At 35.0% G+C, this 15,414-nt stretch overlaps 1 protein-coding gene across 9 annotated transcripts in view; it reads right to left on the bottom strand.

The window, feature by feature from the left end:
• The window catches only part of CEP350 (centrosomal protein 350), a 166,285-nt gene that overhangs the window by 49,729 nt on the left and 101,142 nt on the right, over positions 1-15,414 (bottom strand). For all 9 annotated transcript variants that reach the window (XM_037021079.2, XM_073216830.1, XM_037021078.2 and 6 more), the window contains 4 exons: positions 14,514-14,710; positions 13,736-13,920; positions 13,168-13,255; positions 262-408 (listed from right to left, as the gene is read on the bottom strand). In XM_037021079.2, coding sequence (XP_036876974.2) covers positions 262-408; positions 13,168-13,255; positions 13,736-13,920; positions 14,514-14,710 — 617 coding nt within the window. The remainder of the gene's footprint in view (positions 1-261; positions 409-13,167; positions 13,256-13,735; positions 13,921-14,513; positions 14,711-15,414) is intronic.

Here is a 15,414-nt window from a genome sequence, read left to right as displayed (position 1 = left end):
TGTTTCTCCCTTGAGGAATCTTAATGGGAAACATTTTTAAAGTAATATATGAACCATATGTCCCTTTCAAAACCTGAGTATTCCATGGGGAAAAAAAATAAAAACTCTCATTATACATAAAGGCACATACTAGAACTCTATCTGAGTTCACTGTTGTATCATAGTGTTAGAATGACATATCCCTCATATTAGATTAGAAGTGTTTTAAGTATTAGCAAGCAACATGAGGCAGAAAACTAGTAATAATTTCATGTAATTTACCAATTTATTCTCTCCTGCAGACTTTAACCTCTCCTGCAGTTTTATGGTTGTCTGTCGAATCCTTTCTATTTCCTCCTGCTGTTTAAGAATCAGTTGTCTTTCCTTCCGAGCTGCCTTATTGGCTTCTTGAAGACGTTTAATTTCTGCCTAAAGTTTAAAAGAGTTAGGAGAGGGGTTGAGATTTGGAAGAGGCAAGTACAAAGTAGCATTTTTAAAACAAAAATCCAATCACTGCACATACCAAAAATAAATACAGTATTTTAAGATAAAATAACACTGAAAATGTTTTAAAGTAGTGAAGGAGGGAAAAGAGTCACATAAGGCTAAAATTTAACATGATCCTGTAATTTAAATAATTGTAGACTGATATGACATATCCCCTTTTTAAACTTAACGTATCCTTCACATTTTTCCATAGTGCTACTCAGTCTTTACATTTATTTGTTTAACTGATGTATATCAAGTAAACTAATTAATGTAACCTTATCCGATTGTTAAATTCTTAGGTCTCATAATTTTTTAACATCCTAAATAATGTTTTAATGCCTATAATTCTTTCATACTATGGATTAATTCTTTAGGAGAGATTCCAAAAAGTAGGACAAACAAGTTAAAGAGGATAAGTCATTTCACAGCACTTAAAATAATTTTTAAAATTTTCAAAAGAGAATTGTTTCCACTTAAAATGCCACAAGTATTTAAGACTGCATTGCACCAAACTCTCTCCACACAAGATTTTATTAAGATTTCTGTTGCTAATTAAGTAGGCAAAGATGATATATTTCACTGTTAATAACTGTTAAAAATCTAATAGATTGTCCTTTTTTTTCATAAATTTGTTTTTATCTGTTTTGTCAATATAGTAAGCATAATAAGGACATTAAGAATTTGTTATAATTCCTTTTATGTTTGATTTTTGAAACTATCTAAAAATTCAGAGAAGTGCATAATAAACATCTAATTTCCAAAACCCCAAATTAACAGTTGTTAACATGTTATATTTTCTCCTAGTCTTTAACTTCATAAATATAACAAATAAAACTTATAAGCAATTCCCTCCCAAAACTCCTTAGAGGTAATCACAACCATAGTACATATCCTTCCAGCACATCCTTTTTTAATTCTTCTAAAAATATTTGCACTTCCCAATAAAAACTATATACTGTTTGGTTTGTGTTTTTAAATACTTTATAATATCATACATACATATTTTTAATATTTATTTACTGAAGATTGCTTTTGATATCTCTCCATGTTGATTTAGGCCTAATGCTGCAGAAAATTACACTGGAGGTAAATATATATTTTAATTGATACAGTCTTATTTTAGCTTTAAGTATACAGCACAGTGGTTCAACAGTTACCCTTATTATTAAATCCTCAACCCCATTAGTACAGCTACTATCTGTCAACATAAGAAGATGTTACAGAATCACTGGCTGTATTTTCCAAGCTTTCCCGTAACCAACCTACACTATGAGAATTTCTGTACCCCTTTATGCCCCTTACCCTCCCCACCAACCTACCCCAACTACTCTCCCAAGATAACCACCAGTGTCTTCTCAGTGTCTGTGAGTCTACTGCTATTTTGTTCATTCTGTTTTGCTTTGTATTTATATTCCACAAATAAGTGAAATCATATGGTATTTGCCTTTCTCAGCATGACTTATTTCACTGAGCATAATACCCTCTAATCTACCCATGTTGTTGCAAATGGCAGGATTTTTTTATGGCTGAGTAATAGTCCATTGTGTATATGTACCACCTCTTCTTTATCCATTCACCTGTTGATGGACACTTACATGGCTCCCAGATCTTGACAACTGTAAATAATGTAGCAATAAACATAGGAGTGCATAATTTCAGATCAGGGATTTTGCTTTTTGAGGAACCTCCATCCTGCTTTCCACATTGGCTACACCAATTGACATTCCCACCAACCGTGTACAGGGTTCCCTTTTCTCCACATTCTCACCAACACTTGTTACTTCTTATCTTTTGTACAGTGGCCATTCTGACTGGTGTGAGGTGATATCTCATTGTGGTACTGATTTGCATTTCCCTGATGATTAGCAGTGTGGAGCATCTTTTCATGTAACTCTCAGCCATTTGTATTTCTTCTTTGGAGAAATGTCTGTTTTAGGTCCTCCACCCATTTTTCAACTGGGTTACTTGCTTTTTTTTTGTGTGGAGGAGTATGAGTCCTTTATATAGTTTGGGTGTTAACCCCTTATTGGATAAATCATTTATGAATATATTCTCCCATACTATAGAATGCCTTTTTGTTCTGCTGATGGCATCCTTTGCTGTACAGAAGGCTTTTAAGTTTGATGTAGTCCCACTTGTTCATTTTGTATTTTGTTTCCCTTGCCCAAAGAGACATGTCCAGGAAAAAACTGCTCATATTTATGTTCAAGAGACTTTTGCCTATGTTTTCTTCTCAGAGTTTTTATGGTTTCATGTCTTACATTCAGGTCTTTGACCCATTCTGAGTTTACTTTTATATGTGGAGTTACGCAGTAATCCTGTTTTATTTTCTTGCATGTAGATGTCCAGTTTTCCCAAAACCAGATCCTGCAGAAGCTGTCTTTTCCCCCATTGTATATTCATGGCTCCTTTATCATATATTAATTGATTATATATGTGTGGGTTTATATCTGTGCTCTCTATTCTGTTTCATTGATCTATGGGTTTGTTCTGGTGCCAGTACCTGATTGTTTTGATTACTGTAGCTCTGTATTATAGCTTGAAGTCAGGACATGAAACCTCCCCAGCTTTTGTTCTTCTTTCTCAGGAATGCTTTGGCTATTTGGGGTATTTCATGATTCCTTATGAATTTTAGAATTGAATCTGTATATTGCATTTTTTTCTAGTTCTTTGAAAAATGCTGTTGGAGTCTTGACAGGGATTGCATTGAATCTGTAAATTGCATTTTAACAATATTAATTCTTCTGGTTGATGAGCACATGATACATTTCCACGTATTCGTGTCTTCTTTAATTTCTCTCATGAGTGTCTTTTAGTTTTCAGAATATAGGTCTTTCATTTCTTTGGTTGGGTTTATTCATAGGTTTTTTTTTGTGCAATTGTAAATTCAATTGTTTTCCTGATTTCTCTTTTTGCTAGTTCACTGTTAGTATATAGGATTAGTATATAGGAACCCAACAGATTTCTGTGTATATTAATGCTGCAACTTTGCTGAATCCACTTATTAGTTCTAATAGTTTTTCAGTGGAGACTTTAGGGTTTTTGCATATAATATCATATCATCCGCAAAAAGTGATAGTTTACCTTCTTCCTTACCAATCTGGATGCCTTTTATCTCTTTGTGTTGTCTGATTGCCAGGCCTAGGATCTCCAGTACATGCTGAATAAAAGTGGGGAGAGTAGATATCCTTGTCTTGTCCCTGATCTTAGATGAAAAGCTTTCACCTTTTCATCATTAAGTATGATGTTAGCTGTGGGCTTGCAATATATGGCCTTTATTATGTTGAGGTACTTGCCCTCTATACCCATTTTGTTGAGAGTTTTTATCATGAATGGACGTTGACTTTTGTCAAATGCTTTTTCAGCATCTATTGAGATGATCATGTGGTTTTTATTCTTCTTTTTGTTAATGTGGTGTATAATATTGATTGATTTACAAATATTATACCATCTTTGCATCCCTCAAATAAATGCTACTTGGTCATGATAGATGATCCTTTTGATGTATTTTTGATTTTGTGTTTGCTATTATTTTGTTGAGGATTTTTGCATCTATGTTCCTAAGGGATATTGGTCTATAATTTTCTTTTCTTGTAGTGTGTTTGCCTGGTTTTGGTATTAGAATGATGCTGGCCTCATTGAATGAGTTTGGAAGTATTCCCTCCTCTTTTACTTGTTGGAATACTTTAAGAAGGATGGGTATTAACTCCTTTAAATGTTTGGTAAAATTCATCTGTGAAGTCACATGTCCTCGTATTTTGTTTGTTGGGAGTTTTCTGATTACCAATTCAATTTCCTTGATATAATTTGCCTAGTCAGACTTTCTGTTTCTTCCCGGGTTAGTCTTAGAAGGTTGTATTTTTCAAGGAATTTCTCTATTTCTTCTAGGTTGTCCAATTTATTGGCATATAAATTTTTCATAGTATTGTCTAATAATTCTTTGTATTTCTGTGGTATCCACTTGACTACTTCTTTGCTTCTGAATTTGTTTATGTGTGTACTCTCTTTTTTTCTTGGTAAGTCTGCCTAGGGATTTATCTATTTTATTATTTTCTAAAAAAAACCAGCTTTTAGCTTCATTAATTTTTTCTATTGTTTTCTTCTTCTCCCCATTATTTATTTCTGCTCTGATCTTTATTATGTCTCTCTTTCTACCTACTAACTTTGGGTTTCATTTGTTCTTCTTTTTCTAGTTTCTTTACTTTTGAGTTTAGACTATTTGTGATTGTTCTTGTTTTCTGAGGTAGGCCTGTATTGCCATGCACTTCCCTCTTAGAACAGTCTTTGTGGAGTCCCACAGATATTGGACTGCTGCATTTTTATTTTCATTTGTCTCCATGTATTGCTTTATTTCTGTTTTAATTTGGTCACCAATCCATTGATGATTTAGAAGCATGCTGCTTAGCCTCCACGTGTTTGTTGGCTTTTTTGATTTGTGTAATTTCAATAAAATTTTTAAAAATTGAAATTGTATCAAGCAGATTGAAACTGAGAAGCTGCTTGATACAATTTCAATCTTTTTGAATTTATTGAGGCTCTTTTTGTGGCCTAGTATCTGATCTATTCAGGAGAACGTTCCTTGTACACTTGAGAAAAATGTGCATCTTGCTGCTTTTGGGTGGAGTGTTCTATAGATGTCTGTTAAGTTTGTCTGATCTAATGTATTGTTCAGTGCCTCTGTTTCCTTATTTATTTTCTGTGTGGTTGATCAGTCTATTGATGTGAGTGGTATATTAAAGTCTCCTACAATGAACGTGTTGCAATCTATTCCCCCTTTAATTCTGTTAGTATTTGTTTTACATATTTAGGTGCACCTATGTTGAGTGCATCAATATAATGGTTATATCTTCTTGTTGGAGTGACTCCTTCATCATTATGTAATGTCCTTGTCTGTTATTTCTTTTGTTTTGAAATCTATTTTGTGTGATACAAGTACTGCTACTCCTGCTTTTCTCTTCCTTTTTGCATGAAATATCTTCTTTCATCCCTTCACTTTAGTCTGTGTATGTCTTTGGGTCTGAAATGAGTTTCCTGTAGGTATCATATAGATGGGTCTTGTTTCTTTATCCATTCTGCCACTCTATGTCTTTTGATTGCTGCAATCAGTCTGTTGAAATTTAAGGAATTAATGATAGGTATGTATTTATTGCCATTTATTGTTGTCTAGCTGTTGTATTTCTTCTCTATTCCTTTCTTCCTCTTTTATATTCTTATTTGGTTTTCTTTAGTGTTGCAATTGGATTTCTCTTTTTTTAGTTTTTTATGTATCTATTATAGGCTTTAGGTTTGTGTTTACAAAAGGTTCAAGGATAGCTTCCAGACTATATAACAGTCTGTATTAAGCTGCTAATTGCTCTATTTCAAATATCATCTGTAAGTACTTTTTTTCTTCTTTCTCCTCCACATTTTTTGTATTAGATATCATAATCAAAACTATTTAGCCTTAGGAACATTTCCATCTACAGAAGTCCCTTTAACATACCCTGTAATGCTGATTTAGTTGTTATAAATTGTTTGAGCATTTGTTTATCTGGAAATTGTTTAATCCCTTTTTCAAATTTAAATGATAATCTTACTGGGTAGAGGATTCTTGGTTGAAGGTCCTTCTGTTTCAGTACATTAAATATTTCCTCTGGCTTATAAAGTTTCTGCTGATAACTTGATGGTGTTTCCTTTATAAGTAATCTTTTTTCTCTCTCTGGCTGCTTTCAATACTCTCTCCTCATCCTCTATCTTTGCCATTTTAATTATTACATGTCTTAGTGCTGTTTCCCTGGGGTTCTTTTTGTTAGGGGTTCTCTGCAGTTCCATGACCTGAGTGTCTATTTCCTTCCCCAGATTAGGAAAGTTTTCACCAATTATTTTCTCAAAGAGACTTTCTATCCCTTTGTCTCTCTCTTCTCTTTCTGGTGCCTCTATTATGTGAATATTGTTTAATTTGGATTGGTCAGACAGCTGTCTTAGCATTCTTTCATTCCTGGAGATCCTTTTTTCTCTCTGCTCTTCAGCTTGTTGTGTTCCTGTTCTCTAATTTCCATCTCATTGATTGGCTCTTCTACTTGCAGCAATCTGTTATTTTTTCCTTCCATTTTGTGTTTCATTTCAGTGACTGTATTCTTCAGCTCTTCTCTTTGTTGAAGTCCTCCCCAAGATCTTTAATACATTTCTGCAGGTCAGTGAGCATATTTATTTATGACTTTTACTTTGAAATCTTCACCAAGAAGATTGGTTTTCTCCATTTCAGTTAGCCCTCTTTCTGGTGTCTTATCCCATAGATGCATTTGGAACATATTCTTCTGTCTCCCGATTTTGTCAGGTTTTCTGTTTCTTCCTTTGTTATTAGATGGATCTGCTATGCTTCCTGATCTACAGAGTAATGGCTTTATGAAAAAGGCATCCTGTGCTGCCTAGCTTAGGGCTCTTCCTCTCCAGTGCCTGCTTCTCCTTTGCTATGAAGCCCCAGTTGTTGTTGGTGGGCAATTGGCCGGGTCGCCTTTCTGTCTCTCTGCCAGCAGTGGTTTAGCTCAGTTTGCTGAGGCCAGTGGTTTGCCTCAGCCAGGCCTATGTGACCAGAGCAATGGCTTCTGCTGGGATTATTGGGGGTAGGGCTGCGCTCTCCCTGCCCTGCAGCTATGGCGGGGTTGCTGGTTAACAGCGGGGCAGTCACAGGGCAAGTTGCACAACATCAGGGTTCATGGGCTTGCGGTGGTGGCCAGTCACCTGGTTGCAGAGCCCTGGGGTGCTCAGCAATGGTTGTGAGCCACACATTGGGAGGGTGCACGCACTCACAGTATCAGCAGAAGGGCACACAGCTATAGCAGGCAGGGGGCAAATCAAATGCTAGGAGGGTGATGGGTGCACTGATGCAGCAAGTTGAGCAGTAGAAGGGCCTGCAGGCTCACAGTGGTGGTGTAACAGTGCAGCAGGTGAGCAGAAGTAGTGAGTTGTGCAATGGAAGGGCCCATGTGCTTTTGGTGGTAGCCCAACATGCGTTATGTGGGAGCTTACAGGCAAGCAGCAGTAGGCAGTTGGGCCATGAGAAGCTGTGGGTGCTGCAGTGGCAGCTAGTTGCGCTGCAGCAGCAAGTCTCATGGGGCCCCCTAGCAGTAGCAAGGTGCACTGCACCTGGCTTGACTATCCATGGGGAGGAAGGAGCTCTGGGAGCTGGTCTCTACAGGTGCATCCCCATTTGGGCTGAAACAGGGCTGAGAAAGCTGGGAGAATCTCTCTGTGCCTGCTAGGCAGCAAAGTCAGACACTACTGGGCCAAGTGGACTGGCATATCAGTGACCCACAGGGAGGCACCTTGAGGCTGAGCCATCAGCAAAGGGGTGGAGCTCCTGGAGCTCCCGAGAGTGCTCAAACCACTGGGCTGAGGGAGAGCTGGGGTTGTATCATCCACCTGTCCTTTCTTCTGCAAAGACAGCCCTATCCAACCCTTGCCCCTCTGGTTCCCCTCCCACTGCTGGCAAGTCTTTCAGACTGCTGCCTCAGTGTTGGGTCTCAGTGGAACCAGTGGAGTGTGCCTGTCTATCACAGGCAGCTGATCTCTCAGCCGCCCAGAGTGTTCCAACTGTCCCTGGTACCTATCTCCACTACTCACCAGAACCCAATGCAATGTGGACTCATGTTCCCAAAGCAAATCTCCAGGGCCAGGTGTGCAGAGTTCCTGGGGACTTATCCCCTCCTGGCTGTTCCTCTTCCTTCCTCCTATGAATGATTTTACCCTTTTCTCTGTGATCCTCTCTTTTTCTCCAGATGTAGATGGTATGTTCTGTAGTCTCCAGTTCATTTTCAGGTTTAGCTGTATTTGCTGTAGTTGCTTTCTTTGTGTGTGTGTGGGAGGAGGTTTTGGTTTTGCTTTCCTTTTCCTCCACCTTAAGGCTCCCCAATATATATACATTTCATTTATCTATTATCCCTATGGTTGGATAATTTGTTGTCTATTAAAATAAATGCTACTACAATGAAGAACTTTGTGTATTTTGTCTCCTTAGGCACATGTATGAATTTCTCCAGAGCAGCAGTTCTCAAAGTGTGGACCATGGGATCTTGGGGTAATCCCCAAGATCCTTTCAGGGAACAATCAGGGTCACAATAGCTCCACAATATGAAGATACTACTTGTCCTTTTTCACTCTCATCCTCTCATACAATGTATACAATGGCATGGTATGCATTTTAAAGAAAACAACAATATTTTCTAACCAAAGAAAGTAGTGTAAAGAGTGATAGTTGGATTTTTGCAAATCTATTGTCTGGCTTAGTTTTTTTTTTTTATCATGCATTGGTCATTTGGAAAACTTTGGTTCAGTGAGTTATACAGGTCTTTCAAATGTTGACGCATTCATTATACAATATCAAAAAATCACATTCATTACTAACACCACTATCTCAAAACAAAAACTCTTTAGTACTGGGTTGTGGTTAGAAATTTTCCAGAATTCTGACTTTGCTTCAAAGTTTTAATTTTATCACTGGCAACAAATAGTGTCAGTTGCTTTCTTTGAAGTGACAAGCACTGTCAAATACCCAAATTGGAATAACTATAGTTTGTTTCTGAATAATTCAAGTAAAAATGGTATTCCACAAAAAAAAGTGGCTACTTAGCTTGCAATTCAAATAATCACACAACTGCTTTTCCTTGAGCTAATCACTCTACTCTGCTATCTAGTAAGAATGCTTAATTGTGGGCTTCCCATTCTGTCACACAGAATATGAAAACAAAAAATACTCATAGGTCAACATTCAATTAAAATTAATGTTTTTATTAATAATCATTTTTCAGTGAAACTAGCTTTATTTAGCTGCAAGTGTGTGACAGTGAAAAATACTGCCCTGATTTGTGCTAAGGTATCATTGTTTTTGTACCATTTATTGTAAATCTCAACACATGAAAAGGGTAAATTTATATCTCACTATCATTATGAAAATAGTTTTAACTTCCCAGACCCATGAAAGGATCTCAGGGATCCCCAGAGTTCCGCAGCACATTTTGAAAACTGCTACTAGCTTAGACCTGAGTTTTTGAACTAATTAATCTATAAGTTCACCCATCTAAGACTAGAAAGAAAAAAAAGAGACTTTTTCAAAGGGATTCTAGGGGGAAAGGTTTGCATTTCTCTTAAGAATAAGCCATAAGGTTATACAAACAACTTGTTCACTTTAGTTAATGGTGTAAGTGAATTATTCACTCTAAAATGGCGATTTTATGTTTCATGAATTTCATCTCAAAAATTAAAAAAAGATTAGAATATGTTCTCTTTTTTGGATACAGTTGTGCAGAGACATGTGGCCATGTTGCTTATAGAATCTCACTACCAATCGAAATAATTCCTATTGACACAACTGCAATAAATATCTTAATACATATACATATCCTTACTATCTGGTGCTTTTATTTCTATAGGTCAACTTCCCAGGAGTAGCCAGTTGAATCAAAGAGTATTTCTTGCATGTTTACTTTAAAAACATTCTAGAGTAATATGCAGAAAAATTAGTCACTAAAACACCATTGGGACTGAACAGTTCACCATATTTGTTTCAAATCTGCTTCGAAAATAAATTATTACAGATGAAACTAGACTCCCCTCCAATCTCTTCTTCCATTTCCTCCCCAGAAGTGCTTTTATTTCATTCCTACATGTGCTTTTATATTTTTGATGCCTGGGTGATTCCACTGAACATGTATTACTGATTGGTAACTTCTGAAACTTTACTAGAATGGTATCATACTGTACATATTCTTTTGTATCTTGCTTTTCAATAAAAACCAATATTATGTTATTTGATAAAAGATCTACTCTGCTGTACTATTCAATATGGTAGCCACTAGTTACATGTAACTATTTAAGATTAATTAAATTTTCACATTTTAAGTACTCAAAAGCTACCAGTGGCTAGTAGCTATGTACTGGATAGCAGATACCAAACACTACCATCACTTCATAAATTACTACTGGATAGGGCTGGTATCTAATGCATTCATTTCCCTTCAGTATTATACTTTCTTACAGGAGTATGCTTTGTTTCATCTATTCTCTTACTGCAGATATTAAGATGTTTCCATTTTCCCCTGTATATAAATGAAATATTCTTTAAAATATATACTAAGACACAGAACTGTTAAGCCATAGATTATGTGTCTTTAACATAACTAGATATAATCAAACTGCTTTCAAAGTGGTTACACCAGTTAATACTCCCACCAGCTACACAGAACTGGAGTAACAAAACTAGAGACTTAAGAGACTTCAAACTTAGTCTCCCCCTCACACTATCGGCCAATTCTGAAGTATTGGCAGTATAGACAGAAGGCTAAGGAGCTAAAACAGAAATCTTTCATCAACAAAGTAGAAATCTCCACAGCCTCTTGTGCTGGTAAAAAAAGGTTTACCTGTCTTTCAGCTGAAATCCCTGGAGGGTCACAGCCTATAGTTAATGCAGAGCAGAAGAGACTTACTAACTCTGCAACCCAACACTAACCCAGCTCAGTGCTTGCACAGATTAAAGAGCTAACCACTCTAACTGCATAGCAGAGGAAAAGATAAATCCTCCCTAGAGTAAGATAACATCCCCTTTGTAGTGTATTCAGTGTCTAGCATTTAATAAAAATTAGTAAACATACAAAAAGAAAAAAGACCACATGATAATTAAAAATAAAAACAGACAACAGTAACAGACACACAAATGTCCAAATATCGAGTTAGCAGAAAAAGAAATTAAAATGACTATGAATAATATGTCCAAAAAAATATAGGAAAAGATACAAAAACAGATGAAAAGGTAGAGAATTTCATGAAAGAATTAAAATCTATAAAAAAGAAAAAATGGATATTACAAAAGTAAAAAACAAATAAAGAACTCATCAGATGGATTTATACTACACATGACAGTGCAGAAGATGTAGCTAATGAATTCAAAGACAGGTAAATAAAACTTATGCAAATTGAAGTACAGCATTTTTTACTGCTTTAAAGAATGACAAAAATAAAACAGCAAGAAAGAGATGTGTACATGGTCAAAAGGTCTAATTTGGAGTCTCTGAACAAAAGGAGAGAGAGTATGGGGCAAAAGGAACACATGAAGAAATCATTTTGAAAAACTGATGAAATATAACATGACAGATTCAAGTAGCTCAGCAAACATAAAGAGTATGAATACAAAAGAATCTACACAAATGCACAACATAGTAGAACTACTGAAAAATCAAAGACAAATTTTTAAAAATCTTGAAAAACAGCCTTCAAAAGAACAATGTTAAGACAACTGACCTCTTCATGCAAACAAAGGAAACTAGTACACTATGGAAAATGATATCATTAAAAATTCTGAAAGAAAACTAATCTATACCTAGTAAAAATATCCTTCAAAATTAAGGTGAAACAAATATATTTTCAAACTAATAAAAATTGAATGTATTATCAGCAGGATGTGATAAAATACTAGATTTACAAAAATTTAAAATCGTATGCTTCAAAACATGCAATTAGAAAACTGAAAACCCCACAGAATGAAAAATACCTGAAATTCTAAATTATTCTTCAGAAAGCTATTGTTAACACTATAAAAAGTCATTTATTTTAAGTAAGAATTTTAACTTACTTTGAAATCAATTTTTCTGGATTAAAAATAAAATTTTTTTCAAAAAAATAATAAAATTCAGAGTTTTTTCAAGTTTGAATGATCAGTGATGTTTCCTGTGGCAAACTTAAAAAAAAATTATCTGAAAGTAATAATCCAATATGTAACTTAAATGACTAAGTTCAAAGATCACCCAATCACCCAACACAGAAGTACCTGGTGACAGGCCAATAAGGAAAAAGAAAATTAGAATCTACTGAATACTTACCAGGTACTGTAAATAACATCTTATAAATGTTACCTCATTTAATCCTTACAACCACCATATGAAGTATAGTCTCACTCCTATACATGAGGAAATTAAGTCTCAGAGAGTCACTTAAACTTGATCATGATTACACAGTTGCAAGTGACAAAGGTGGAATTCAAATACTAACAACTAACATTTATTGTGCACTTACTATTGTGTCAATGTCTGCTCTAAGTTTATTATATGTACTAAACTCACTTATTCCAATGACCCTACAATGTATGCTATCATTATTATATTCTGTTTACATATAAGGAAATAGAGGCACAGAGAAGGTAAGTAACTTATCCAAGGTTATGAAACTAACAATTGATACTTTGGGATTTTAATCCAGGCAATATACTCTAGAGCTGTAATTCCTAACCACTACACCATGCTGCCTCTCCAGGATTCAAATCCTAGGTCTCTCTGAGACCACTAAGCCAAAATATTTTTCCATTTGTAATTAATATGTCTTGAAGACCTATTTGGGGAAACTGCTTAAAAATTAATCCAAACAGACTCCTTTACAAATATCTTAATTTTATAAATTTGCATTTCAAAAGTTTTTATTTCACATAATAAATGAAGGCAAATGTTTGACTCTACAATGTATTAAATTAGCAGTGATACACAATCCTAATTTAGGAGAAACACAATAAACCACTAAACAACTACTGTAATCATAGTAGTATAAGTATAAACAGTGGTAATTATTAATTAAATCTCTTAAGGCAATAATAAAAAGAGATTAGGCATAATCTCTTAAACTCATAATCTAATTTGCATTATAATAAATTCTTTCAAAGGAGTATTTTTCCTAACATACCTTTTCTTGCTGCAACCTTAAGAGCAAACCACGCTGTTTCTTCCGGAGTGGGGGCATTTTATCATCTTCTCCTTTGTCTCGTAGATGTCTGCAAATATTTCCCAAAGATAAAAGTTAGATTGAATTTCTATTCTAATTTCAAGAACTCTCAACCACTGAAAGTCTTTAAACCAATTTAACATTTTCAAATGTGGAAAACAGTTGCTGTATGCAGCAATTCTTATCAACAAGTATTTTACTGTGTATGTAACGCATGCAAGCCCTAGACTATGTCCTTTAAGGATAAAATAGGTTTGAGTTATTTACAACACAGTAAAGGAATTGAGTAAAAAATAATGTAAGAGTCAATGAAGTGATAAAAAAGAAGAGGATAAAAATTTATATATATGAGTATTAAGTCTTGCAAACATGATTTAAGGATGAATGCCATACTTACAGCTTGAGAAACTGGGTTAATCAAATCAAATCAAATTAAATGAGGAAACACAAACATCTTTAAAAACAAAGCATCTCCTTTTAATGGAAGGAGAAATTGAACAGTGAAAACTACATTTATTAAAAGACTTACTTTTTCTGATGCTCTAGCCAGGCTAATTCTGCCTTAGTTTTCTCCTTCAAGGCCTTTTCACGAAGACGCAGGAGTGAAGATTGGTGAGCTGCCCTCATTTCCTCTTCTTTCATATACTGTCGAACCATCTCCATGGTAAATTTAGAAAAACTGTCTTGTCCTCCTGAGAATGGCATGCTCAGCTCCTAAAATACAGAGTTTATTTCAAGTACAGCACATATAAACCTTTCAGAACTTAATTAACATTATTTTATATACTTATACAAATAAATAATTTCCATAAAAAGGTTGCTGCCCATGTAACAGAAATTCTCCAAAAAAGACACACGAGAGGGAGTAACAGTCATCTAATAATTTATTCAGCCAATAAAATCTTAACAAACAACTAATATAAGCCAGGGACTGTTCCAAAGATATAAGGCAGGTTAAGAATTTGTCCCTGTTACCCGAAAGTTCTTACAATTTAGTAAGATGTATAAATGTAAAATTTTGAATGAAATAAAGTGTTCTAACAGTGAAGAAATGAAAAAGCTAAAGAGGTAACTGGATCAGATCCTCAAAGGCCTTATCAATCATTTCAAGGAATATATTTGTACTCTACCTTGTAAGGAAAGCAAAGCCAGATTTTATAGCAAAAATAAAACAGAAAATTGGTATCTTAGGAAAATCATTCTGGTAGCTGACAACTGAGTTCAAGTACGAAATGCATCTTTATACCTTTGAGAGAACACATCCACACCTAATTATGAAGTATCTCCATAAGTAAGCTGAAACACACCTTGGAAGAAGGCACTGCAGTCTTTTCTGGGGAAGTTTCTTCATCAGAGTCATCATGATGATCTCTTTTCTTTTCCATGTTAAATCTGCGATGACTCTCAGAAGGCAGTAAAGATCGAAATGATTTTTCTTCTATTTCATCTTCTGTCATGGATTCATCAAATTTCAGGGAACATTCTGTTGCAATAGAGGTTGAATCTAAAGGAATATGGAGCGAGTAGATTTTATAATAGTTTCAGCAGGTATTCAATTAACCCTGCTCCCTTTTTAGAACAATCTAACATAAATTAATAGAACTGATCATTATCAGTTAACAAGCATGGGATAATAAACTAAATTCACTTACCTTACAAACAAGAAAACAAAAAACCTCTAAAATATCTAAAGATACTAGTACTAGAAATATGGTAAACTGAAATGTACTTCATGTACAAAGAGCTCATACAAATCAATTGCAAAGCCATTAATACTTCTATAGAAAAAGGAGAAATGGTCATGATCAAATGTTTCACACAGGAAATAAAAATAGGCAAAATAAAGGTTTAACATTACTAGCAATCAAATAAATGCATATTAAATTTTTTTAGAACTTAGCAATTCCATGCTTAACTTAAAAATGACAGCTTTAGGTTGGTTCCTGTGTGCCTTTGGCATGCCCCTTTGTTGTCAACCACTTCTTCTACCTAACACCTGGGAACTGTTAACCTGTTTTCCATCTGTACAGTTTCGACCTTTTCAGAATGTCATGTAAATGGAATCATACAATATGTAGCCTTTGGGGGCTTCATCCTGCATTTAATAAAATTTACTTAAAATTCACCCATGTAGTTGCATGACTCAACAGTTTGTTCCTTTTCGTGGCTGAATAATATTCCATGTGTAGATTTACCAGTTTGTTTATC

The sequence above is a fragment of the Manis javanica genome, chromosome 11 (genome assembly GCF_040802235.1).
Source record: "Manis javanica isolate MJ-LG chromosome 11, MJ_LKY, whole genome shotgun sequence".
Lineage (NCBI taxonomy): Eukaryota > Metazoa > Chordata > Mammalia > Pholidota > Manidae > Manis > Manis javanica.
This window is presented reverse-complemented; position numbering and strand designations above follow the sequence as displayed.